Source organism: Arvicola amphibius, chromosome 9, assembly GCF_903992535.2.
Source record: "Arvicola amphibius chromosome 9, mArvAmp1.2, whole genome shotgun sequence".
Taxonomy (NCBI): domain Eukaryota; kingdom Metazoa; phylum Chordata; class Mammalia; order Rodentia; family Cricetidae; genus Arvicola; species Arvicola amphibius.
In genome coordinates, this window is record NC_052055.2 from 118,289,446 (window position 1) to 118,313,873 (window position 24,428).

Here is a 24,428-nt window from a genome sequence, read left to right on the forward strand (position 1 = left end):
CCCTGCTGCGTCCGAAGGGGGCCCCAAGTCATCGTACCCACCACGAGCCCCCACCCCTACCCACCCACCCCCCGCCCCGCGAGCTGGTCCCCCAAGTAGGCTCGGCCTCCTGGCCGGTGGCCACAGCAGTGTGTCCCGCACCCGGCAGGGGGCGCCGGTAGTCTCAGGAGGCTGCGGAGCCCGGCCCCTGACGTCACCGCCCGCGGTCGCCATGGCGACGGCCTCACCAGCGCGCGCGTCAGAGCCTCCAGTCTCTTGGCAACCGCCCGATCTCCGCTCCCCCTCTACCGGCACTGGGCCGCGCGTCGCTCTGGCGTCAAAAGCGACCGTCAATGGGCTGTGCCGGCCCACGGGGGGCGGGGCAGGGGCGGGGCCTACGCGGGGCGGGGGCGGGGCGGGGCGTTTGCCGGCGTGCGGCCGGCGGCGGCGGGGGCGCTGACATGCGGCGCGGCACGGGCTGGCGGCAGCAGCGTTGGCGGCGGCGGCGCGAAAGCCAGGCGCCGGAGCAGAGCGAGCAGTCGAACGGGCGGCGTCCCGGGTCGGGCGCACGGAGGGCGGCGGAGGGGAGTGGTAGCGCGAGTTCGGGTCCCCCGTGGCTCGCAGGTGCGCGTGTAGGGTCGCGGGCTGGACTCCAACCCCGCGGGCTCCCCATTGTTGCGGGTCGGCGCCGGGAGCGGGTCCGCGAGCAACGGGTTAGAAGCCTGTCCTGGGGAGCCGGGAGCAGGCGCGGGTGACGGGGCGCGCGATACAAGTCCGGGACCGAGGGATCCAGGGGCTTGCGTGGGGGTCAACCGCGGGTGGACTGGCTGGCGCGCGCACCCGGCCAGGACCGGGGGTTCTGGGGTGCGCTGTGCGTGGGGGGGTTCGTGTGGAGGGAAGCTGGTATCGAGGGGGCGCGCGCGACTGGGAACCCGGGATCCGAGAAGTCGGACTCGGGGGATTTGGTGTAGAGGGGTCCGTTCGTGGGGACTTTAGCCGGGGGACACGGGGGTCAAGGAATAAGCAAGTGGGGTGCGAGCTAGGATCCAGGATCGGGGAACTCACTATTGGGGCCGCGGGCTCGGGGGCTGCGGACTGGAAGAACACGGGGTCGAGGACGCACGCATGGTGGCCTGGCGTACACAGTTTCGGTGGCCGCGTCGTGGAGGCGCGGGCTGGGGTGGGGGAAGCTTCGGGGTCGGACCGGCGTCAGTCGGAGCTGAACGCACTTCTCACTGACCCGCAGGTGCGGCCCGAAGCCATGGTGATCATGTCGGAGTTCAGCGCGGTCCCCTCGGGCACCGGCCAGGGCCAGCAGAAGCCCCTCCGGGTGGGCTTTTACGACGTGGAACGGACCCTGGGCAAAGGCAATTTTGCGGTGGTTAAGCTGGCGCGGCACCGAGTCACCAAAACGCAGGTGCGCGCGCGTGTTGGGGGAGACTAAACCAGGGGGTGGATCCAGCCAGGGGGTGGACCCCTGTGCTGATTCAATCCTGCAGAGTTGATTGTCACAATTGTAAACGATGACAGTGTTTAGTCTGGTGAAGAAAAAAAAAAAGCTTTGTATTATGTTTCGGCATAATTTGTACAATTACTAGGGAGCAGCAAAGATAATGACCAACCACCCCCACCCCCCGCAAAAATAAAAAAGGAAAGAAAATCAACCAGTAATGAGTGTCTCCTGTAAAAGCTAGATGGCAAATACAAGGGCTTTTAAAATAATGTTAGTGACTACTTTTCTCCCAACTTCTTGTGACCTTTTGAAGACACCAAATGTTTGATAAACTCATGTTGCAAAAAAAAAAAAATGTGCAAATGAGGTTAGTTGAAGGTTTCTTTCTAAACAGAAATACCCCCTTTTCTTTTTAAAACTCTGTAGGTTGCAATAAAAATAATTGACAAGACACGGTTAGATTCTAGCAATCTGGAGAAGATCTACCGGGAGGTCCAGCTCATGAAGCTCCTCAACCACCCGCATATCATCAAGCTCTACCAGGTGAGCCTGCCGAGCCTTGCTGCTCCGTGGTCATGTCCACTGCTTCTCCCGTGCCACACCCTGAGCCTGTGGTCCCCAAAGGTGGCCCAGGGTTTCTGATGCCTGCCGTATGGGAACCAGGGAGTACAAAGTAAATAGATTGACCTTCAGTTAGGCTGTTTGGCTTTATTGACGTTTGGTCTCTTGATTTGCCCTGTTGGAGTTTTATCTAGTATTGTGACTTGTTCCAGTTTTGGACGTGTGGAGGTCTGTTGATGAAGCCCTGTCACTGTGAGAATAGCCACATGTACCGTCAGGCTTAGGGCAGAAGGACAAACTTGAGTGAAACTCGAAACTTCCGCCTTTGCAGATGATTACTAAATGTTAAAAAAGCAGCTGTTCCCTCCGCTTTTCCGTACTGTGTCTTTGTGACGGCGGCAGCAAGCCCTCGCCTCCCGTTGTTACCCACAGTGTGGAGCCAAGGCGGGGAGACACTTCGGCCCTGGGAGCTTGCCAGCTGATGCCGGCTGGGACTGTGCCTCACCTGTTTGTCTCTCGGTTATTTCCTGATAATCTTCCTCACATCTTCCCTGATGAACAAACGGCCACTTCTGCTGCCATGAGAAATGGGTCTAGGTGTAGAGGAGCCAGGCCTTCTGAGTGTTGCATATGCTTGTGCTGGTGTGCAAGTCCGGTTAGTGACTCCCAGAATCCTCGTGAGCCTGAGGTGACTACAGGGGACATGAGTGTGCAGTCGGAAAAGCTGTGTGTACCGTGCAGTAGAGGACAGAGCTGTAATTTAAATTACCCCTGGCCGTCCTTCTCAGCACAGCGGCAGACAAGTCATTGGAGCTTGTGTTTGGCCTGTGGTGACAGCTCCCTCTGTGTCTCTATGCACAGAGCCCGGGGCTGTGCGCTCAGGGGTCACGCTTTATTTCAATCTCCATCTTTAAGTTGTGCTTGAAGATAAAGTTTCCTCTGCAGCCAGTGTTGGGAGAGGGGGCTGGGAAGAGGGCCTCCCCAACCTTCGGAGCAGAACGCTCTCGTGCTCCTCCCTGGAGAGGCTAACCTGTGCTGCTCCCAGCACCCTCCTTTCCTCCCTGCCTTCGACTTGCCGACCAGGTCAAAGCCGTAGCACTGAGGAAATGTTGTCCAGGCGATGGATGCCAGAGTGGATATTTTAGATCCTGTCTTCAGTGACTCAGCTTTCAGGATTGGGTGGGCTGGGGAAGCCAGTGGGTCCTCTGGTCATGATACTGTTGTCTAGCGTTCAATCAGCTGGCCCAGGCCTCTCCTTCTCTCCCTTGGGTGGGGGTGGGGAGAGTTTGATTGGTTTGATTTGTTGCGATAGGGTCTTATCCTGTAGTCCTTGCTGGCCCAGTGCTCTGTCTTGATTGCCTTAGTCTCCTGAGTGCCGGGTTTACTGATGTCTGCCACTGCACTTGGTTTATTTAGGGCTTTAAAAGTTTAAAAGATGTTTGTTTTCTGTCCTCTTTTCTTCCGTTAAGAAAAGGGACAGGCAGGGGTCCTTTACCACACTGTGTGGAGGGAGATGACAGTTAATTTTTTTAGCTGAATTGCTGTGGTTTTTAATAATACTTTTCTTAGTAAATCTATGACAAAAAACTTCTTTAAAATAGCCTTTAAAGGAATAACAGTATGTCATGAACCCAAAGAAATCTTTCTTCTTATCAAAGTACAATCCCCTCCCTGAGATTTTTTTTTATTAATTATTTGTATTGAGACAATTTTTCTCTGTAGATGGACTGGCCTGGAACTTGCTATGTAGTCCAGGCTGGCCTTGAGCTCTGGGCAGTTCTGGCTCTGCTGGGATTCCAGGTGTGCTGGGATTCCAGGTGTGATCCACCATACCTGGCTCCTCTGAAATACTGAAACTATACCACTTGCACGGGTGTTTTTTATTCGTTTCAGAGCCAAAAATTTGAGTTTTACCTTGTTGCTTAGTTATGATTTGAATTTTTTTCAGTAGCATAAAGTCGCCAGTCAGTGAATGAACTCTGAAGGTGTATGTTGACATTGACCGTTACTGTTGACACATGCCGCGCAATGCGCTGTACAAAGAGCAATCCCCTGTAGCTTATCTGGCAAGGCCATGTTCTTAAGCTTAATGTCGTGTCAATAAAGCAAGTGGGGGTGGGATATTTGTATTGGTCACTCAGTTTGCTTTTTGCTTTTTTTTTTTTTTTTCTTGATTGAGCAGTTGTCCATAAGGCTTCTGAAAGGGTGCCCGTGGGCTTCTGCCATCAGTGGCTTCCCCAGCTCCCAGGAGGCATGCAAGACAAATGTTTGCCCTGTTGCCAGGACAGACAGAACCAGGAGATGGCAGGGCAGAGGGGCTTATCCCAAGGCTTGTAAAGTTGTGTCTCTGGGTTGTGTTCCCTTCCCATTCCTCCCTCTTTCCTTAAATGATGGAGGTGGTTTCTTGGAGAAGTCAAAGGTTGCTTGGGGTTCGGGTGCATTCATCATGGCTTCCATGCGACCCTTTTTCCCTGCTTAAGTTTTCCTTTTTTTGTTTTTGTTTCAGGTTATGGAGACGAAGGACATGCTTTACATCGTCACAGAGTTTGCAAAGAATGGAGAGATGTTTGGTGAGTTGCATTCATTTTAGCGTTAGGTGAAGGCTCCCTTTCCCTAGTACGTCTGTATCTCCATGGGTTCTCAGTGCTGCTCAGTGCTTCCTTGCCCTACCCCAGGGAGCAGTAGACAGCATCTTGGGGTGTAACTTGATTTTGTTGTTCCTCAGATTACCTGACTTCGAATGGGCACCTGAGCGAGAACGAGGCCAGGAAGAAGTTCTGGCAGATTCTGTCAGCGGTGGAGTATTGCCATAACCATCACATAGTCCACCGGGACCTCAAGACGGAGAACCTGCTGCTAGACGGCAACATGGACATCAAGCTAGCAGGCAAGACTGTGTGGCGAGGGAGTCCCTCTGGGGTCTCTGCTTCCAGGGCACCCTGCGGCCACCACACTTGCCAGTCCCAGGCTGATGTAGTGCCTGTTCTTCTGCCTCACAGATTTTGGATTTGGGAATTTCTACAAGCCAGGAGAGCCCCTGTCCACGTGGTGTGGGAGCCCCCCCTATGCAGCCCCCGAAGTCTTTGAGGGAAAGGAATATGAAGGCCCTCAGCTGGACATCTGGGTAGGAGCCTTTTTGGACCCTTCTGCCTGCTACCACATCCCTGGAGCTGGCAAGCAGGGCACCGACACTGCTGTCTGGTTGTTCACAGAGCCTCGGTGTGGTGCTGTATGTCCTCGTCTGTGGCTCCCTCCCTTTTGATGGACCCAACCTGCCGACGCTGAGACAGCGGGTGCTGGAGGGCCGGTTCCGAATCCCTTTCTTCATGTCTCAAGGTGGGTGGGCATAGAGTTGGTCTCCCAACTGCCCTGGGAATCTTGGCTAAGCTGGGTGGTGGTGTTGGGGAAGAGGTGGTGGGCGGGTCTTGGCAGTACCCGCTCAGTGGTCTAGCAAGTCTGCTGTCAAGTCAGGACTCAGGTCCAGGTGATCAGGCTGCAAGAGAAACTCAACCCACAGGTGCTTTCCCAGTGCCCTACTTACAGCCTATGCAGGAAGCTCCCCATGCACCCTGCCTCCTGCAAGCCTCATCTCTGCAGGCCCCCCACCGTCAGGCCTCAGGATGCTAGCCTCTCTCACACATGCAGGACTTTCTGTTTTATAAAGATTTCTAACCTTATGTGTGCCACAACAGGAGGGAAAGTCTAAATGGTTTTCTACAGGGGACATTTAAAAATGTCTTCTCTGGGTCTGGCCCCCAGTTTGGTAGAACTCTTTTGTAGCGGGGAGTGGGCTACAATAACTGGTGGATTTCTGCGGGCATGATGAACTCATCTGTGGAAGTGGGAATGAACTCCCCTCCCACCCCGGGCTCAGCCTCCTGTCCTCAATACGAGTCCTTCCCTTCCTCAGACTGTGAGACGCTCATCCGACGCATGCTGGTCGTGGATCCTGCCAAGCGCATCACCATTGCCCAGATCCGCCAGCACAGGTGGATGCAGGCTGACCCCACCCTCCTGCAGCAGAATGACCCCACCTACTCCATGCAGGGCTACACCTCCAACCTGGGCGACTACAATGAGCAGGTGCTGGGCATCATGCAGGCCCTTGGCATTGACCGGCAGAGGACAGTGGAGGTGAGCACATAGCCTTGCCCATGCCTCCCACCCTGGAATGGCGGCGGGATCAGCTTTCTCAGGCAAAGCAGGCCCTTGCCTGTCCAGTTAAAATGGGGTGCAGACTAATTTAAGGGCCAGCTTGTCCCCTTCTCTAGGGATAGGCCTGGGAATGATCTCACAGGGAAGCTACTGGCCAGTGAAGCCAGGGCCTCACGCTGACCCCACTGTCCTTGCTCCCCAGTCTCTGCAGAACAGCAGCTACAACCACTTTGCCGCCATTTACTACCTCCTGCTCGAGCGCCTCAAGGAGCACCGAAGCACCCAGCCCTCCTCCCGGCCCAGCCCTGCACCTACCAGACAGCCCCGGCTCCGAAGCTCGGACCTCAGCAGTCTGGAGGTGAGGATGAACTCCTTTTCAAAGCCCTGCCCCTGTCCCTTTGCTTTGAGCTGTCAGAGCTCGGAATCTCTTGCTTGACAATGCACTGACTCTGGGAAGTTCCCTGGACCTCATTGCAACCCTAGTTGCAGGTTGTAGGAAAAGGAGGTGCTTTGGGATTGGGGAGGGTGGTTATGATTGCTCCCCTCTGGGCCAGGTTCTGGCCAGCAGACTCTTGTTCCTAGCACCTCTTCCTGGCCACCAGCATGTGCAGTGGCCTCATAGGTGACGGCCCAGAATCCTGAGCTCCAAGCCCAATCAGCTAGCATCTGACTTCTGTCAGTTTCATCTGTAAAACCAGCTAGCCACCACTGAGAGTTGACCCTGGAATCACTTTCTTAAAATCCCTCCCTCCTCTCAGGTGCCTCAAGAAATTCTCCCGTGTGACCCTTTCCGGCCCTCTCTGCTGTGCCCACAGCCCCAGGCCTTGGCTCAGTCTGTCCTGCAGGCCGAGATGGACTGTGATCTCCATAGCTCCCTTCAGGTATGTGAGTGCTGGTCCGCTCTTTCCTGGTGGCTGTGCTCACCCACCCCACCTCCCACCCCACCTCCCACCCCCCGTACCCATTCTTAGAGCCCTAGAAGTTACCGGCTTCTCTCCCTCCTTGCAGCCCTTGTTCTTCCCTGTGGATACCAACTGCAGCGGAGGGTTCCGGCACCGTTCCGTCTCCCCCAGTAGCCTACTGGACACAGCTATCTGCGAGGAGGCCAGGCCGGGTCCCAGCCTGGAGGAGGAGCAGGAGGTCCAGGAACCCCTGCCTGGCAGCACAGGCCGGAGGCATACACTGGCTGAAGTCTCCACCCATTTCTCCCCGCTCAACCCTCCTTGTAAGTGCCCCCAAAATCCTAGCATCCGGGGTGAGGGTCAAAACCATGCTGAACTCACTTGAAGGGGGGTCTTTTTGCCTGGCACCCTCCTCCAATTAGGTTTTAGTGACCCATGGTTTGTACTTGGGCATGCCTGCACTTATCTCAGTAGTGGGACAACCCTTGGCTGTCCCAGGCACTAGAGGGCAGGTGTTTGGCCTTGCGCTTCTTCCTGCCTGGGGTCTGCGTGTCACTGATAGTCTGCCATCTGCCCATGCACCTATGGGCCCACAGCCAGGGCCTTTGGGCTCTGGTGGCCTAGATGAGAGTCAGGATGGAGAATACCATACCACAGCCTCCTTTACTAACAGGCCCTGTACCCTGTCCCTCAGGCTGTGACTTTAGGGTGTGCGGTCTCCTTTTCAACCATCTGATCTTCCCACAGGCATAATCGTATCCTCCTCTGCCGCAACGAGTCCCTCAGAAGGAACCAGCTCCGATAGCTGCCTCCCCTTCTCTGCAAGTGAAGGTCCTGCGGGGCTCAGCGGTGGCTTGGCTACCCCAGGGCTGCTGGGCACCAGCTCTCCAGTCAGATTGGCCTCGCCTTTCCTGGGCTCACATTCAGCTACCCCTGTGCTTCAGGCTCAGGCTGGTCTGGGCACAGCTGTCCTACTTCCTGTCAGCTTCCAGGAGGGACGGAGGGCATCAGATACCTCACTTACTCAAGGTAAGGTCCCCTTCTGTGTCCATCCTCATGCCTCTGCTACTGTCCTGCAGGCCATCTCTGTCCTTGGTGGAAGCTATGTCTTACCCCCAGTCTCCGCAGGGTCATTAGTGCTCCTCAGACAGGCTGAACGTACCATCCCAATTCTGGGCAGCTTAGGTTACAGGGTGGACTCAGACCTGACCCTGAGAGCCAGGGACAACCATTCTGGGCAACAACTCCTGTCTGACAGACCAGGGTCAAGGAGGGACCCTGACAAAGGCAGCTCCATAGCTGTTGGGGTTTCTCCATGCCTCTCAGGGTCAGGGGTACCTGTGAAGTCCCCTATGTCTGTGATAGTCCGGGGAGCCCCCAGAGCCCAGTGCATTGCACGTCCCCTTCTCCGTAGCATATCCAGACACACCTGTCCCATTGGGGAGGACTATAGTTCTGCCCCGGAAAACAGACTGGTCATGAGGGGATGGGTGGATGTTGGGCCCAGGAGCTGGCAGCTGCCACGCCCCATAGGGAGCTGCTGCCCAGGTAGGCTTTCCTTCCCCCCTCCTCAGGGCCTTCCTCGGGGCATGGAAACTCCAGCAGGCTGAAGGCCATAATCTAAGGCAGACCTGCTAACCTCTGCTCTTGTTTCTACAGGGCTGAAGGCCTTTCGGCAGCAGCTGAGGAAAAACGCGAGGACCAAGGGGTTCCTAGGGCTGAACAAGATCAAAGGGTTGGCACGCCAGGTGTGTCAGTCCTCTGTCCGAGCTCCCCGGGGAGGCATGAGTACCTTCCACACCCCAGCCCCAAGCTCAGGCCTGCAAGGCTGCACGGGCGGCAGTCGGGAAGGCAGGAGCCTGCTTGAAGAGGTGCTGCACCAGCAGAGGTAGGCCTGCCGTACCATTGCTGTGCTCTTCCCTCTTAGGGACCCGTGAAACAAGCACCCCCACTTCCCTGTATGCCAAGACGTCCCCCATCACGTGGTTCCTTAATGAGGTCTCTGCAGCCTGACACCTTGTTGTCAAGGATAGAGTCAGGAGGGGCAGCGGGCAGGTTTAGTAATAACCCTTTGTGGGTGGAGGGCATTGGTGACCAAGACTGCCCTGTTGAGCTGGCATCTCTGAGTTGCCACAACAGCTAAGACTTAGGGCAGGATGGCTCAGGCATGTGTCATGTCGCACACAGAGCTCTGTGAGACCTTGTCTGCCAAGAGCAGCCCTGAGGTGGGTGGAACCCACCTGGGCAGTGTGGAAACCCGAGTGTTTCTGGGCAGAGCCAACAGAGTGACCTCTTTCCTCCCCGTCTGTCTATTCCTCAGGCTGCTCCAGTTACAGCACCACCCGGTCACCTCATCTGGCTGCCAGCCGGGCCCCCAGCCATCCCCTGTCCCGTGCATGCTCACTCCCTGTGACGGCCTCCTCATGTCCGGGATCCCGCTGCTGCCGGCACCCCTCCTCCAGGCTGGCATGTCCCCGGTGGCCTCGGCTGCGCAGCTCCTGGATACCCACCTGCACATCAGTGCTGGCCCAGTGGCTCTGCCCACGGGGACCCTGCCACAGTGCCTCACCAGGCTGACCCCGAGCTGTGACCCTGCTGGGCTGCCACAGGGGGACTGTGAGATGGAGGACCTGACCTCTGGCCAGCGGGGGACATTTGTCTTGGTGCAGTGAGGGTGGCGCTGCCACAGCCCCCATGGCCCATTGACTCTTCCAAGCAATAATTTCAGAGTATGTGAAGGTGGTTTCGGACTCAAAGCCAAGAACTTTCTAGAAGTGAAACAAGCAATATGTTTGGTGTATGGGCTTTTTAGGATTTTTGTTTTGTTTTGTTTTGTTTCTTTTTCCTTGCACTGAGTGACCTCAATGAGTAGGGACTGAAACTTTCTGAAGAAATAATAATTGAGGGTGTGTCATATGGGCGGGTGGATGGGAGGGGAAGTGGGTTAGGGAAGAGGCCTGTGCGGCTGGGGTGATGTAGACGAGAGGGGCCACACTGCTCAGGGACCTACACTCCTGTTCCCAGCTCATCGTAACGTGATGAGTGGGGACGTCCCTGAGGGGAGCAGCGCCCGGTGTGGCACCTGTCTGTGTGTTGGTTGGCGTCGTTCTGGGTTTGGGTTCGCAGCTCTCCACTTCTGAAATGCTCATGCTTTAACAAAAACTGTGAACTTGCTGCTCTCCGTGTGGGTTTGCAAACAGCCAGGACCGGCCTAGGGGAAGACCGCGCGCATTGTCGGGATTTCCCTGTCAGCCAGAGGACGACCTTGTCGTGTTTTTGCTTGAGTGCTGTAGCTGCTCAAGTCAGTTTGCTAGGCCTAGTAGAGGAAACCACAAAGGACTGGAAGGGGTGAGGACCCCGCGGGTGGGCACTCTGTCCCACGGTCTCTTGGCCCAGAACCCCTCACACTGCTAGGAAGCCAACAAGTTCCTTCCTGCCGTGTATCTCGACTCTGCTGCTAATTACCAGGTTTTTACGCATTTCGTTATCAGGGTCCAACAAGAACACCTGACGGGGAAATCGTGCAATACCAAGGGGCTGTGACCAGAGGGGCCCAGGCAGCCAGCGGGCATCTTGGTTATGACCGCCTGCCCTTGCTCTGGGACCTTTCCTGTTAAAACCCTGGCACCCAGGCCTGGGCTCTGTCTGGCTTGCTTTCCAGGAAGATGAGAAGTATAGGTCAGTGTTTGTAAAGTTTCTTTTTTAAGCAAATACTGTATATGTATATAAATAGGAGACAGACACTACTTATTTTTTCTATTTTGTATACACTTTTGTGTTCCTGGCTTAAACCTCCCTTGGTCACATTAAGAAGTGTCCCCATCTGCACCACGTTTGTGTTAAAGGGGCTGCAGGCTGCCCACCTCCAGCACAGGGTAGAGGTGTCAGGGAAGGGGTGACCCCGCATGGCCAGTGCTGGTCTACCTCGGCAGGAAGACCCAGGCACAGCTCTGCCGTCCAGAAGCCTCTGGAAGGAGCCAGGGATGTCGCCCCTCCTCCTCACTCTGCATGAGGCATCTGTCCCTCTGCCCCCCAGGTGACTTCCACTGTGGCCTTCTCACCACCGCAGTATTAACCTGAGGTCGTTGAGGGGAGAGGGAAGGAGGCACTTTGTAAAAGCCAAAGATTGACCGAGTTACCTGAGGCCAGGAAGAGGCTGCATACAACCTGGTGTCACAGCGTGGTCCCCCCTGTCGGCCCTGTGGCCCATCTTGTACCACTTAATCTCAAAACTCTCAAAGACAGGTGAAAGAAAGGCCATCCTTCTGGGTCAGAACTGGTGCCCTCCATAGAACAAGCCAAAAAGTGTCCCTCCTGCCGACTCACCAGATGTGTGGATCGGGGAAGCACCCAGCAGCCTGGGCAGCCAGCCCTGGTCTCCCATAGTTCCGCTCTGGATACCACAGATCAAAGGCCTGGGCACTGCTGTGTCAGAAGCGACAAGCACTTTACTTTCTGGCAGTTTTTGTGTCTTCGAGTCGCTGCCGACCCCTCTCCAGGGGACAGTCACGTCATGGTTTTAAGTTCTTGTTTTTTGGTGTGTGTGGTGTGTTTTGTAGATCCTCACAGTCCTGGACTGTAACGGAATTGCCTATTTAAAGACACTACGTGATCTCAGATGTATATAATGGGTTTTTTTTGTTGTTGTTTTCATTTTTTTTTTACTCTGATGGAATTGTTTCATTTCTCATATTAATGTGAGAAACGTATGCCAAATGATTAGTTGATGTATGTTTTTTTAATTTAATATTTAAATAAAATATTTGGGGGGAAACCTTGACTTTCCCTTGCTTCACCTCTGGGAGTGTATTCCTTTGAGACATTGTTAGTATGGTCTGATGCCTGTTTTCTACAGTGGGTTGAGCTGTGTCGAGACCTGCCACCATGTCCTGTCTTAGCCCAAAGCCTGCAATAGGCTTTTCCTTCCCATGCCCATTCCCCTATTTGGCCCCCTTCCTTCCTCCAAATGTTCTCTGAATCCCTTTGAAAATTCTAGAAGTTTTCAGTCTTACAAGTATTGAAGAATTTCACAGGGAAACTAGTCTAAGTCTCCACTGCCTTCTAGTCTAGGGCAGTCTCACATAGCAGCTTCTTTGGGTAAAGGAAATTCTTCAACCTCTTTACAAGTAGATGATTGGCTGTGGAGTGGAGCCCAAGTGCCCTCAGTGGGGAGGTACCATGGCGCAAACTCCATAGAAGGTAACAGAACTGTTCTCTCCCTCTTTGGGCCTGTACCAAAAACTGGTAGTCTCCGATGCTTACACACAGGAACACAGTCACAGGAACACAGTCAGAGATCAAGCCTGGTGTCCACTTATGGATGAATAGATGGGCAAAATGCGGTCCTTCCCCATAGCGGAGTGTTTAGGCTTCTAAGTGATGAGACCCCTATCTTTAGTGAATCCCAAGGATGTTCCCAGTGAGATAAATGAGCCACAGCAGGCAGAGGCAATATGACTGCATTTCTATGAAGTCCTTAGAGTAGTCAAACAGAGTTCGCATAGCGGTTTAGGAGAGAGCTAGTGTCTGCCTTTAACAGGGACAGAGATCCAGCTTGATCCAATGAGATCCTTCTAGACGTGACGGCTGCACAGACATGTGCTTTGATACCACTGAACTGTGTGATCAGAAGCAGGCTAGCACGTTTCATGTTGTGTTTGTTGTGCCATAATAAAAGTATTCAAGAGAAAAGACTCAGTGAAGGGACAGTAGTTGCCAGAAAGGCCAGAAGGGGCCATAGTTGAGCACAGTGGGCTCAAAACAAGGATGTGCCGCTGCCGGTTATGAGAACCCAGAATCTATATCAGGGCCCTCAACTGTCTGTGAAGAGCACTGTTCCCAGGGCACAACCCAGCCCCTCAGACTGCTAGACAGCATGGAAGGCTGCGAGGGTCCCTCCTTGGATTCCTATGAGCCTTGATGGTTCACGCTGTGTGTTTCAAATGGTTACCACATCTAGATTTGCTAAGCTAGTCATCCGTGAGGAAAGCCAACCCAGACTACACCTCCAAGAAACTTGGGTAGGCCAGGTCCCAGCATGGGGACTTGGGTTGGGAGGAATGGCAGGGCCACCTTGACTATGTGTGTCTTGGTGGTGTCATCACTGAGGCTCAGGACAGTAGGCTTGATTCAGATGTTCAGGTTGACTCCGTATCATATGCAGTGGCCATGGGCTGGGGGAACCTGCGTGAAAAACAGAAACCAACTCCAGACAGCTCTTGTAGCTGGATCTCCCTGTGTATTTTGCTTTCACATGTATTCTTGCAAAGTAGTAAACAGACATATATGTCAGTCCTGACATACATATCTCAGCTCCCCACCTAGGAGATATTCTCCAAATGGGGAATGAGGATATGTATATTATATGCCCCAGAGAGACTGGGTACAATACCATGCATGTAGCTCCTTAGGAAGCGATGTCAGCTACACTTTCCTTAGTCACTTCTAGAACTTGCAGTGTGCCAGGAGGAGGATGGAGATCACTTACTTAGACCTCTCAGATTGAAAATCAGAGCTTTGAGAAACTTCTAGAAACACTGTGGGACCCTAGAGTTCTGTCCTGGGCTAGTTGATCTTACAACCCTTTCCAATCCCTCTGAGGAGCAGCCTTTGTTGCTGTGGGTGTGTGAGCTCCCTTGCCTGTGGAGAGGTCCCTTCCCAGCCCTGCCCAGGTCTCACTGCCAACATTTTTGCTCTGCAAATGGCCCCACCTTCCCAGGGAGTTTCACAAGATGTTTACACCAGGGACGTGTTCGTTCCTGTCCTGCCACTCGAGAGGCAAAGTGGTGCTTCAACACACCCCTCACCACACAGCTGCACTTCTGAGGGATGGGGCACATCAGGGTTCTTCAGCGCTCTTCCTCCTGATCCTCCTGGCTAGGGTCCAGGCATACCCTGGGTCAGTGGCCGCCGCAGTGCAAGCGGCTGCTTCTGTCCTTGCTAATAGACGACAGAGCCATGCCCATCGGGCTCAGCACACCGTGTCTCGACTGCTGAGAATGTGGTCTTTGCTGTCACGTGTCTGCCTTTGTGTCCTAGTGCCACAGCTTTCCAGTCCTGTGACACGGGACAGATGACCTGGATGGGCTGTTATTAGTGGTTCACTCAGCCACGGTGTCACCTCTTAGGGCTGCGTGGGTTCTGACTAGCTTATGACACACAGACAGCACAGTGCCTGCCTGGATGCTGTGGGCACTAAGCAAACAGTGATATCCCTAAGTGTCATCCTCAGCAAGGACAGGACAGAACATCTCCCACCCCAAGAAGGAGAGTTGTCAACTGGCCACACAGCTCCAGGCCCACCTACCTGTCCTAACGTTCACATAGAGGGTGTCAACTCCTATAGAAAGCAGGAGGCGTCGCCCAGCAGCCCCTAGATGGTCTTTGGCCATATACAACTAGGCGTTTTTATTGCTTGACTACAGGCTGGCCGCCTCTGCAAAACCACAGGGAGGAAGGACTACCCTTGGCGATCTTGAGGAGTGGGACCTGCTCCTTCCTCTGTATCCCAGCATGCACTAGGATGTGGGGCTGATCCAGGCGGGGCCTTCAGAACAGGAACTGAATGGGACTGAGGAGGAACTGACTCCTGGGGGCAGAAGAGAAGAAAAAACATCTACTAGTTTTGCTTCTGGAATGAAGTGGGAGTGTCAGAGGACAGGCTGGTGAGGGGCTTGGCAAGCGCCACCTCAAGGAAGTATGACCTTGGTCTTCCTGTGTGGGCCCTGAAGAGCTTCCAGTGGGGTTTCTTTAAGGCCTGAGAATCTGGGCTTGGCGTGTGGCTAAGGCTTGTTAAGTGGGGTTGAAGTATCTCAGTTCCCCTTCCTCAGAGAACTGCTTGCCTCTCTGCTTTCAGTATTGTTTCCTTGCCTATTTGAATGTGATCTCTCGAAAATACTGCAAGGATTTTAAGACACTCAGGAGACACCGTGGCCAGCTCCGATGCTGGTGCCTTCCCCTGTCCCTGGGACAGCTCCAGGGCGGGCTGGAATCAGGCTCCCCAGCAGGTGCTGGATGTTTCTTTGCAATCCAGAGGAAAGATGCGTTGTCTTTTCCTTTTCTGAGACCGGATCTCATCTTGTTAAACCCGTGCTGGCCTTTAATTCCCTGTGTAGTCAAGGATGACCCTGAGCTTCTGATCCTCCTGCTTCTGTGTCCCCAATGCTGGGATAACAGGCGTGAGTCACACAGTTGGCTAATACAGTACCGGGGATTGAACCAAGGCTTCATCCTCGCTAGGCAAACACTCTAACTACAGAGCTTCATCTCCAGGCCCCCAACGGTGCATTCTTAAAACTCCCTAGCCAGCAAGAGGTTGGGTGAAAAGCAGGAAACCCCCCCCACACACAGCTTGCAGAAGGGAAGATAAGACTGAGATCCTTCAGAAGAGGCACCCTCAAAGGGCCCCCAGAAAAAAAGGTGGAAGGAGATTTAGGCCAAACTGAGCTGCAGTCCCAAGCCCTTGTCCGGACTTCATGTTCTAAGAGTTTGGACCACATATGGCGCAGTGTGTGCTGCCTGCGGAAGATTCCTACTGGTGAGACCTGCTCTCCCCACCCCAGGAGCTGGAGGACCTACTTCCCGCCACTGTGGGTTGGCTGGCATTTTCTACAGAGACACGCAGTATGGCTCTCTGGGCTTGACTTTGTCCTTTGGCATCACTGGGTGGAGACTTACCCAAATGCTACACGGGTCACTAGCTCACTCCTTTAATTACTAAGCGGCATCTCTGGTGCACACACATCAGTGTGTTTACCCAGCCACCTGGCGAGGGGCACGTGACCTATATCCAGCTTCGGGCTATTAGAAGTGATGCTGCCATGTTTGTGTGCCAGTCTGGGTGGGGATGGTTTCATTTCTCTTGTGTGATATAGGTCAGAGGGCAACAGCTGGACAGTACGGCGTGACAGCTGCCAACCTTACATGAAGCTGCCACACTGTCCTGCAGAGTAGCTGCACCAGCTCACATCCCTACGTGCCGTGTACCAAGTCTTTCATCTTTAGCATGCTGTATTGTGTCTAGGGGTAGCGGTGCCTTCTTGGGATTGCATTTTGGTTTTTTGTCACCATATAATTCAGGCTGGCCTCAAACTCAGAACCCACCTTCCTCAGACTCCCCATTGCTGGTATTATGCAACCACACCTAGTACCCCAGCCTCCCCGTTGCTGGCGTTGCTGGCGTACCCCACCACACCAGTACCCCAGCCTCCCCATTGCTGGTGTTGCTGGCGTGCTCCTCCATACCCAGTACCCCAGCCTCCCTGTTGCTGGCATTGCTGGCGTGCGCCACCACACATGTCCTTCTTCATTGAGGACTTTTAAAATCATGTCATGGACCAACAGTCACCCCACTTTTCAGGTTTATTTCAATTTGTTTGCTACTTTTCCTCTCTGCGGTGCTAAGGTTTGCCCCCCAACCTCAAGCATACCTTGCACGTCCCTTCTCTGCTACTGGGCCACACCCCTTGCTCCTTGCCAGTATTTCATTGGGTTACCTGAACCCTTATTATTGGATTTTTAGCATTCTTTATATATTCATCGTGTAAGTCTCTTTGTTTTTTAAAATTTGTTTGTGTTTTTGTTTTTGGTCTTTCAAGACAAGGTTTCTCTGTGTAACTTTGGAGACTGTCCAGGAGCTTGCTCTGTAGACCAGGCTGGCCTCGAACTCACAGCCATTGTCTGCCTCTGCCTCTGCCTCTGCCTGAGTGCTGGGATTAAAGGCATGCGCCACCACCACCTGTCTGTAAGTCTCTGTTATGTGGGTTTGTGTATATAAGTACATTTGTAAGAAGAGAGAGAAAACAATCTTTGAATATGGGACTCGCCTTTTATTTGGAAAGAGTTGAAGTTTTAGTAAATTTAACTTGTGCATTTTGACAAATTTTAATCCATCGTTTTTGTCCTGTGTCTCGTGCTCTTTGTATCTTGTCTGAGAAATCTGTCTATGCTGATGTTTTTAGAATATATGTATTTTTTTATTTGTAGGCCCTTTGTATCTTCATATGAATTTCAGGAACATCTTGCCAGTGTCTGTCTTGAATTTAAATGTTTGAAAAAAGTGGTTTTCTTTTTTCTTTCTTTCTTTCTTTCTTTCTTTCTTTCTTTCTTTCTTTCTTTTTCTTTCTTTCGCTTTCTTTCATGTTTGGTGGAATTTCTCACTGGAGGCATTTCTTTGTAGGAGGCTTTAAAATTCAATTTAAGAAATACATCTAGAGCTATTCAGAGTTTCAATTTCATTTTCGAGTAAGCTGTGGGAACTGGAGGGTAGGAGACTAGGAGCTGTGAGTTTCGCCAGCTCTTATCGTATTTTCTAGGATGGCACTCCTGTAAGATTTGTTTTTATGACCACCCCAAGGATAATAGTGGAAAACATTTAAAACCCACCAGCAGATGCTGTCAAAATGCATGGTGCCAAACTCAACAAGGTCTACTCCTCCTGACCCCAGCTGGGCACAAAGGCGGGCATTGGACACAAAGGCTGGGCATTTATCCATGTGGTTTCTGGATCCTCCAGCTATAGGTAGAGTGCACACACGCACGCGCGCATGCGCACATACACACACACACACACACACCCCTCACACTAGGCACAACTCCAGCCCGTTCCTGCCAGCCAGGAGGCCATAGCAACAGGTGCCCAGCTGCTTGAGGACAGGCCATAGCAGGCCCAGGATAATGAGCAGGCCCAGGTATGGGGAATGCCTGGAAAACGTGAGCTATGCTGTGTGTCATTGTGTAGCTTGCCCCATGACACACTCGATCTGGCTCGTGCTAAGTACATCAGTTCCTGATAGGGAAGGAGAGGTCCAGGAGCTTGGGGTCTGGGCTTAGTGTTTAGGCCTCAGCGGCTGAACTTTGTTCTCGGCCCCAGCCAGAGATGCTATGTACTTGCCATCTTTGAGAGACCTCACTCAGGCACCTGGGGCTCCTAGGAACTCTGCGCACCTTCATTCAGGCCCAGAGCTGCCGGCAGGCCCTGCTGAGCAATGCTCTTAAGGCATTTCACAGGCGAGCTCCCCCTTAGCATGGGTATAATTATTTTTTCCTGAAACAGGGTGACAGCCCACAGCCCCTGCTGTCTGAGTCAGACGGCGATCATAGCCTCTCACAGGCATGGCTGGGTATTGGGTACTCAGGAGTCACACTGTCCCCAGCTCTCCAGGCCCAGCTGGAATACTTCAGGGCCTGTGGCACAACATGGTGACGGAGATGCTGCCCTGCCCAGAGCCCTAGGGTGAGAAGTGGTTTCTAGATTTAGATTAGGCCCATCGTGGGCACACAGAAGTCACGAGCTGGCAAAGGGGGAACTCGGATACAGGTGACAATGGCAGCTGGAACTGCCCTTTGTGAGAGTTGAAGGCCAAGATGGGGAGAAGAAGGCCAAGTTGAACCCATCTCAGCAGTGCCACCCCATGAGAAGACTGACTCCTGGGTTTCACTGGGGTCAAGGCTGACCACGACTGTGGGTTAGCTGTGATCAGTAGCAGGTGGCCAGAATGAGCTGGAGGGTGGCCCGGTATGCTGGGACGAGTGTCGTCTACTCGACCCCCTCACCCACGTGAGGGCACAGCCTCAGACAACTACCTGTGCCTTGAGCCAGGTTGTTTGTTACCAACCCTGTCACTCGGCGCTGGTGTCTCACGTGTGTGAGCTGCACACACGGGGGTCCCCCTTTGTTCCTGAGCCCTTGAGTGCCAGTTGCCTACAGTTCTCACCCTACAGAGCTTCTGACCTCATTTCTGCCCCAAAGGGTTCTCGAAGCCTTGTCCACTGCTTCCCGAGTCCAATAGCCAGGTTCTTCCCCATGCCTGAAACTGCACACTCAGAGGCCTGACCGCTAAGCCATGGACACTGTGGTCATGTCATCAATGCCTCTCTAGTCCCTGGCACCTTCCACCTTGAGGTTCTCATGGCTGACCACTGTTTTAGGTCAGAAACAGGCTTCCTCCTTGCCTGTTTCTGAGGCAGGGCCTGAGTTGTCTTTGTTCACAGTCCCTTCTCTGGGAAAAAAATGTCCCGTGACACCATGGGTCCTGGAGCCTGGAAACAGCCGGGCTCATCCACTCCTTCATGGGTTATCTATCTCCTCCTGCCATAACGACCTGTATGAGCTCCTTGTGGAAAGGGAAACTGAGGCCTCAGAACTTGGCAAGGGAGCACAAAAAGGCTATTTTTAGAGGCTGAGCTACCATCTGGCTTCTGCAGGCCAAAAGGACTGACCACTCTCTTGTTGTTTGCCATGGGTTTGCCTAATTGTGCCCCCAGCCCTCCTGCTTGCCCTAATTGAGAAGGACCTCCCCCCACAGATGGAAGCCCTTGCTCATGCAAATGAGTTCAGGCAGGGCAGTGTGCGCTCCTGGGTCTCAAGGCTCCCTGATGCGCAGAGCTCGTGGCCCTGGATTCAGCAGACTCCTGGTGTTCTTGATCTTTCAACCTGGGGAGCCTCCCTGTGTCCAAGCCCTGCTGGGGACGGCTGAGTTTGTGTATCTGGTGTCTTTGAAAGACGCTGGCTCTGTAGACAGATGCATGGAGCTGAGGCTCTGTGAAAGTGGAGGCAGAGAGCGGTGACTCTGACACCAGCCAAGGACCACTGTGGGCCACCAGAAAATGGACGAGAAGGCAAAATAGAGCCTTCTCTCTGCGGCCACCAGAGGAGCACGGCCTGTCTTCTGGGGAAGACGGTGAAGGGACCCATGCCTTGTTTTCGGACATCAGACTTCTAGAACTCAGCGGAATGGATCTCTGTGACAGAAAGCTGCTGGATTTATGGTAACTTGATTCAGGAGACTCCTGCAGAGGCTCAAACCCTGGCTTTTCTGGTGTGAAAAATCTGCACCTACAACACAGAGACACCAGGTGTGGGATTCCAGTGGCCCGCTGACCCTGGCCCTGGTCTGGGGACCCTTGTGCGCTATGCCCTCTCTGGGTTTCAGTGGCTCCGTAAAGTCAGACTTCAGGGTCCTTATTTGTAAAGAGGAAATATTTTCCGGGTGGAGAGGCTTCTTCCTCCTTCCCCACACTGTTGTGTTTCTGCTTTGAGACAGACTTCTGCTGCCAGAGAGACATTCTTAAACAAACACACCCTCCTTGTTGGAGGAGACAAAGGCAGATGGAGCAACAGAGTAACTACCACCCACCTCCCTCCCTGTGCCCTGCTGTTTCTCCTGGGGCTGGGCCGGGGCCAGAGTGCTCCGTGGCTGTGGAAATGACCACTCTACTCTTAAGTTCCCAAGGCTGAACTTAGGAATAGAGTGGCTTGCCTCAGCCTACGACCTCACTATAGGCCTCCCCTGCCCCTCTGCCATCTGCAGCCTCCAGCTCTGCCTTCCTGAGGGCAGGGCAGGATTACACTGTCCCACTGGCAGAAAGACTGTCTGTCCCTCCTGTGCAGGACCCAGCCTCACCCCAGGAAATAGTTCCTGCTGAGGAGGGTCCCCAGCCTTGCTGGGACCTCCCCCTTGGAGCTACAGTGATAGAATGGTAGCTCTGAAATTTTGACCCTAGGTCAGAGGGCACACAGGTCAGCACAGGCTAGAACAGGTAGTCCTGGGGTAAGGCCCGGTCAGAAGGAGGGACAGAGTGGAAGGGAGGTATCTGGAGTAGCAGGAAGAGTTGGAATGGTGGGTAGGGAACCAAGGTAGAGCCCACTCCATCCAGTCACAGGAGTAGGGTGGCCACATCTGGGTCCAGCGAGACAGGCCAGCAGCAGAGTGTACAGAGCTGGTGAGTCCCCGGGGGGCGGGCAAGGAAACTCTAGCCACTGTGTGCAAAGCCACTGAGTCTTGAGCTCCGGGAGTGGCCAGTGCTGCATGGTGGGATGTGAGTTCCTAGCCGCTGTGTATGGGGCCCATGGCAGGAGCAGGGAGGCATGTGGTTTACTTGCACTGTGCTGGGCACTGATCCCGAGTCTCAAACCCTCCCTCCTCCCATCAGCTGAAGGCCAGGTTCCATTGACACTTCCTGGTCTTGCTGGAGATGCGTGCTCCGTGGAGTCTCCAGCTAGCTACCCGGGCCAGCCAGTCAATGGAAATCTATCGCAATATTCTCTGCAGCTCTGAGTCTTAGATGTCCCCATCTTTCCTCCAAAGTGTCCCAGTACAAAGGGCCTGGCTAGCTGGCAGCTGTACCCCAGATGGCCTTGGGTCTGGGGGTTGAGGAGGTGTGACTGTGGAGCACCTCCACAGTCCCTGCTGAGGGCTGGTGGCCCTGAAGCTTTGTGCCCCATTTCCTTCCTGTCTGTGGTTGGGAGCACCTCTCCTGAACTCACATTTAGGAAAGATAGACCTCCAGAGCACCTCCCATGCCTCTGGGCAGAGGGTGCCCTACTGGGGAAAGGGAAATGGAAACAGAAGAGAGAAGTGGTTTGCCACAAACTGTCCGTGGCAGAGGGCACAAGACACAAGGGTGGTAGATAGGTTTCCGGGTTGCCATTGTGTTCCCAAAACCTCGGAGGCCCCTCTCTGCCCTTGAGGGGAACCTGCTTAGGATCCCAAGAGCACTTGTTGGCCGCTCTAGGGCAGCATCTTTGCCTTCCACTTTCCTGTTGCCTGAGCTGGGCCTCTTAGGCCTCACAGTATGAGATCCACCCTCCGGACACTCAGCCTTTCGTGGCTTGAAGGCCTATCGCCAGCTATTTGTGGGTGGCCAACAGTGTACACGACCCAAACAGATGGGAGAAGCCTGGCCCCCGAGTGGTGACAGGGTTATAATGAAGGGAACTGGCCCAGTGGGCCCAGCAGTCACGGTGCTGAGTGCTCGCTGGCACCAGTGGGTCCCGAGAGCTCATTGGGAAGGCCTCTGGCTGCTGCTGCCTGCAGCTCCCCAGTTTGTTGCTCTGCTGCAGAGTTCAGAGCTGTCCCAAAGCCACTACCAGTCTGGCTGTCAGCAAGGGGGTTCTGAACTCCTTCAGCGAGGACCTTCAATGCCAGTCTCCATTCGCAGGCCCTGCAGTGCCCCAGGAAAGCCAGAGGCTGGCCCTGGGTGGGATCAGCCAAAAGCAGAAGCAGTATAGTGTGTGGCTGCACGCATATGCTGTGCCTGCCACCACCGGTGGCATGCAGGTCCCAGTAGCCCCTGCTGTCAGGACACTCCTGGGACTGGGAGGGGGTTGCCTGGAGCATCTGGGGAACCCAGTCACCACTGGGCATCTTCGAGAGGCATGCATTTACACCGACTTGCACACACTCACATGCACTCATAAGAACCTGGGCACACACCGCAGGCAGACAGCGATCTTCTGTCTTGTTCTGACATGCTCACCACAACAGGGTGGAAAAGCAAATGTTTTTGTCCCTGTGCTGTGGAGGAAGCTGAAGCTCGGGCACAGAGGAGTGACTCAGAGCAGATCATCCAGCCTGCCAGGCGAGGTTGGCCATGTGACTCCAGGTCAGGTGCCTCAGCTGGGGAGGACCAGCCTCTGGGGGAACAAAGGCAAGAAGGGCTCCTTTCCTTTTAGTGGTCAGCATGAACCTGGGGTAGAGGTGACCAGAAGGACTCCACGGTCAGAGGGGACCACAGGGGAGAAGGTGGCTTTAGGAGGGAGGTGACCATGGGGGCAGGCGACCATAGGAAGTGGGGTGATTAGAAGGACAAAGCTATCTGTAGATGGCGTCCCCAGGGCAGGTGACCACAGAGGATGATCTTGGGGTAAGAAAAAGAACCATAGAGAGAAGTGACCACAGAGTTGGCCGCAGGGGAAGTGATGCCTGTCCCACAGAGCAGGATGGGGTACACCCTATGTTCTACCTGCATAAAGGTCCTGTGTGCCAAGCAGTCGAGACAAATATTTCTGTGGGCACAGGCTTACCTGACTACCATAGCCTGGAACCTTAGCCTCCAGGCCCTTGGCCACACGACTCGGCTTTACTTGGCTCTCCACCATACCTGGTGGTTTATGTACCTGTGGTTCGGTGCTTCCCGACCCCACCCCTATCCCGATGACACAAAAGAACCCAAGTTGCCTCCATAACCTACCCAGTTGATGAGGACGGAGCTGTGCTGAGAAGTGTGTTTATGATAATGGATGCCAGATAGCAAGGCTCCACTGCTCTGTGGGAAGCTGACTGGGGCTTGTGTGGACCCAGATGGCTGAAGGAAGCAGCTCAGTTCAGAGACCAATGTGGGCTTTCTCTTCTCACTCAGTGGTGTCCTGCATGTCCAGGCAAAAGGTGCTTTGAATTAAAACTGGTTCCTGCATCCTAGGTGTCCTCAGCTCTGTCACAAAGCCTGCTTGTGAGAGGCCCCTTGGGGAAACTGGGTAGCAGAGGTTCTGGGGAGAGCAGCTTCTTGCTCAGCCAGGGGCGGGGGGAATTTGCTAGCAAGTTCTAGTTTCTGAATTGGTCCAAGTTTGATTTGGACACAACGTCCACCCTTGGTACCCATCTCTCAGTCTTCCTTCCTGGGCTCCTGAGCCAGGATTGGGCTGTGGACCAGAGGGAAAGAGCTGGGAAGGGGGCAGCTGATTTCAAACACATGCTATAAGCAAGAAGCCAGGCTAGGTCTGAAGGAAGCTGCACCATCCTCTTCCCCAGCTCTGTTTAGACTGTGGGATGAACTTTGGGCTGTGGCCTTTGGTTTGAGGACATCAGTAGGCCTGGTGGACAAGGCCTGTAATGGAGGCCACATTAATACTGTATTGAGGGTTAGAGTAGCTTTCTTAAGCCATGACTAATTCCCAGGACAGCTTGATGCCACGGGGAAGGTCTCTGGAATGTCTTGGGGCTCTCAGCAGGGCCTCTTTACCCCTGGGTGTAAAACAACCCTTGTAAGCCTTCCTTGTTAGGTGCCAGTGCTCCATGCTTAGGCACCGCCCCCTGCTCAGTGCTTAGGCACTGCCCCCTTCTCAGGCACCGCCCCCCGCTCAGTGCCTAGGCACCTACCCTCCTTGAGAGGCTTCTCATGGAGATACTGAGGTGGCAGCCTAGGGACATGCAAAGCTGTATAGCGTGAAGACTCCTGAGTGGTCTTCCAGATCGGCGCTCTTTTCCTCCCGGAGATCTGGAAGATAGTAGACTCAGTTTTGCAGCATGAACAAAAGGTGGGCTTCCTGCCCTAGGCCTTTCCCGTGGTTTTTAGTAATTTTTCAATCAAGAGTCGTGGCCTGGCTGGGTGGATGACTTAGGCTGTAAAGAGCTTGCTATGTACAAGAGCGGGAGTCTGATCTCCAGCACGTATGCATTGAAAAGCTGGGCATGGCAGCATGAAGCTGTAATTCCGGTTCTAGGGAGGCAGAGACCGGGGAACCCTGGGGCTTGTTGATCTAACTGGTTTAGCTGAATCAGCATGTTCCAGGTTTAGTGAGAGACCTTGTCTAAAAAAAATAAGGTGCAGAACGATTTAGCCAGACACCCGATGCCAACCTCTGTCTTCCATACTACCTC

General features: G+C 53.9%; 1 protein-coding gene across 1 annotated transcript; it reads left to right on the forward strand.

The window, feature by feature from the left end:
* Positions 1-435: 435 nt before the first annotated feature.
* Positions 436-11,845, forward strand: Sik1 (salt inducible kinase 1). The gene is made up of 14 exons (XM_038343259.2): positions 436-563; positions 1,226-1,396; positions 1,859-1,975; positions 4,500-4,563; positions 4,719-4,880; positions 4,993-5,117; positions 5,206-5,329; positions 5,904-6,127; positions 6,351-6,506; positions 6,907-7,029; positions 7,157-7,373; positions 7,798-8,079; positions 8,710-8,938; positions 9,371-11,845. Exons 1-14 carry the CDS (start codon positions 441-443, stop codon positions 9,720-9,722), a joined length of 2,469 nt encoding a protein of 822 aa, XP_038199187.1. The 5' UTR covers positions 436-440; the 3' UTR covers positions 9,723-11,845.
* Positions 11,846-24,428: the final 12,583 nt, after the last annotated feature.

What these genes read in the sequence shown, in the direction of transcription:
- Sik1 (XM_038343259.2), top strand. Translation starts at nt 441, where the DNA reads ATGCGGCGCGGCACGGGCTGGCGGCAGCAGCGTTGGCGGCGGCGGCGC. An exon ending in CCCTTTCTTCATGTCTCAAG is followed by an intron (nt 5,330 to 5,903) that starts GTGGGTGGGCAT and finishes TCCCTTCCTCAG; the next exon opens with ACTGTGAGACGCTCATCCGA. An exon ending in CTCCCCGCTCAACCCTCCTT is followed by an intron (nt 7,374 to 7,797) that starts GTAAGTGCCCCC and finishes ATCTTCCCACAG; the next exon opens with GCATAATCGTATCCTCCTCT.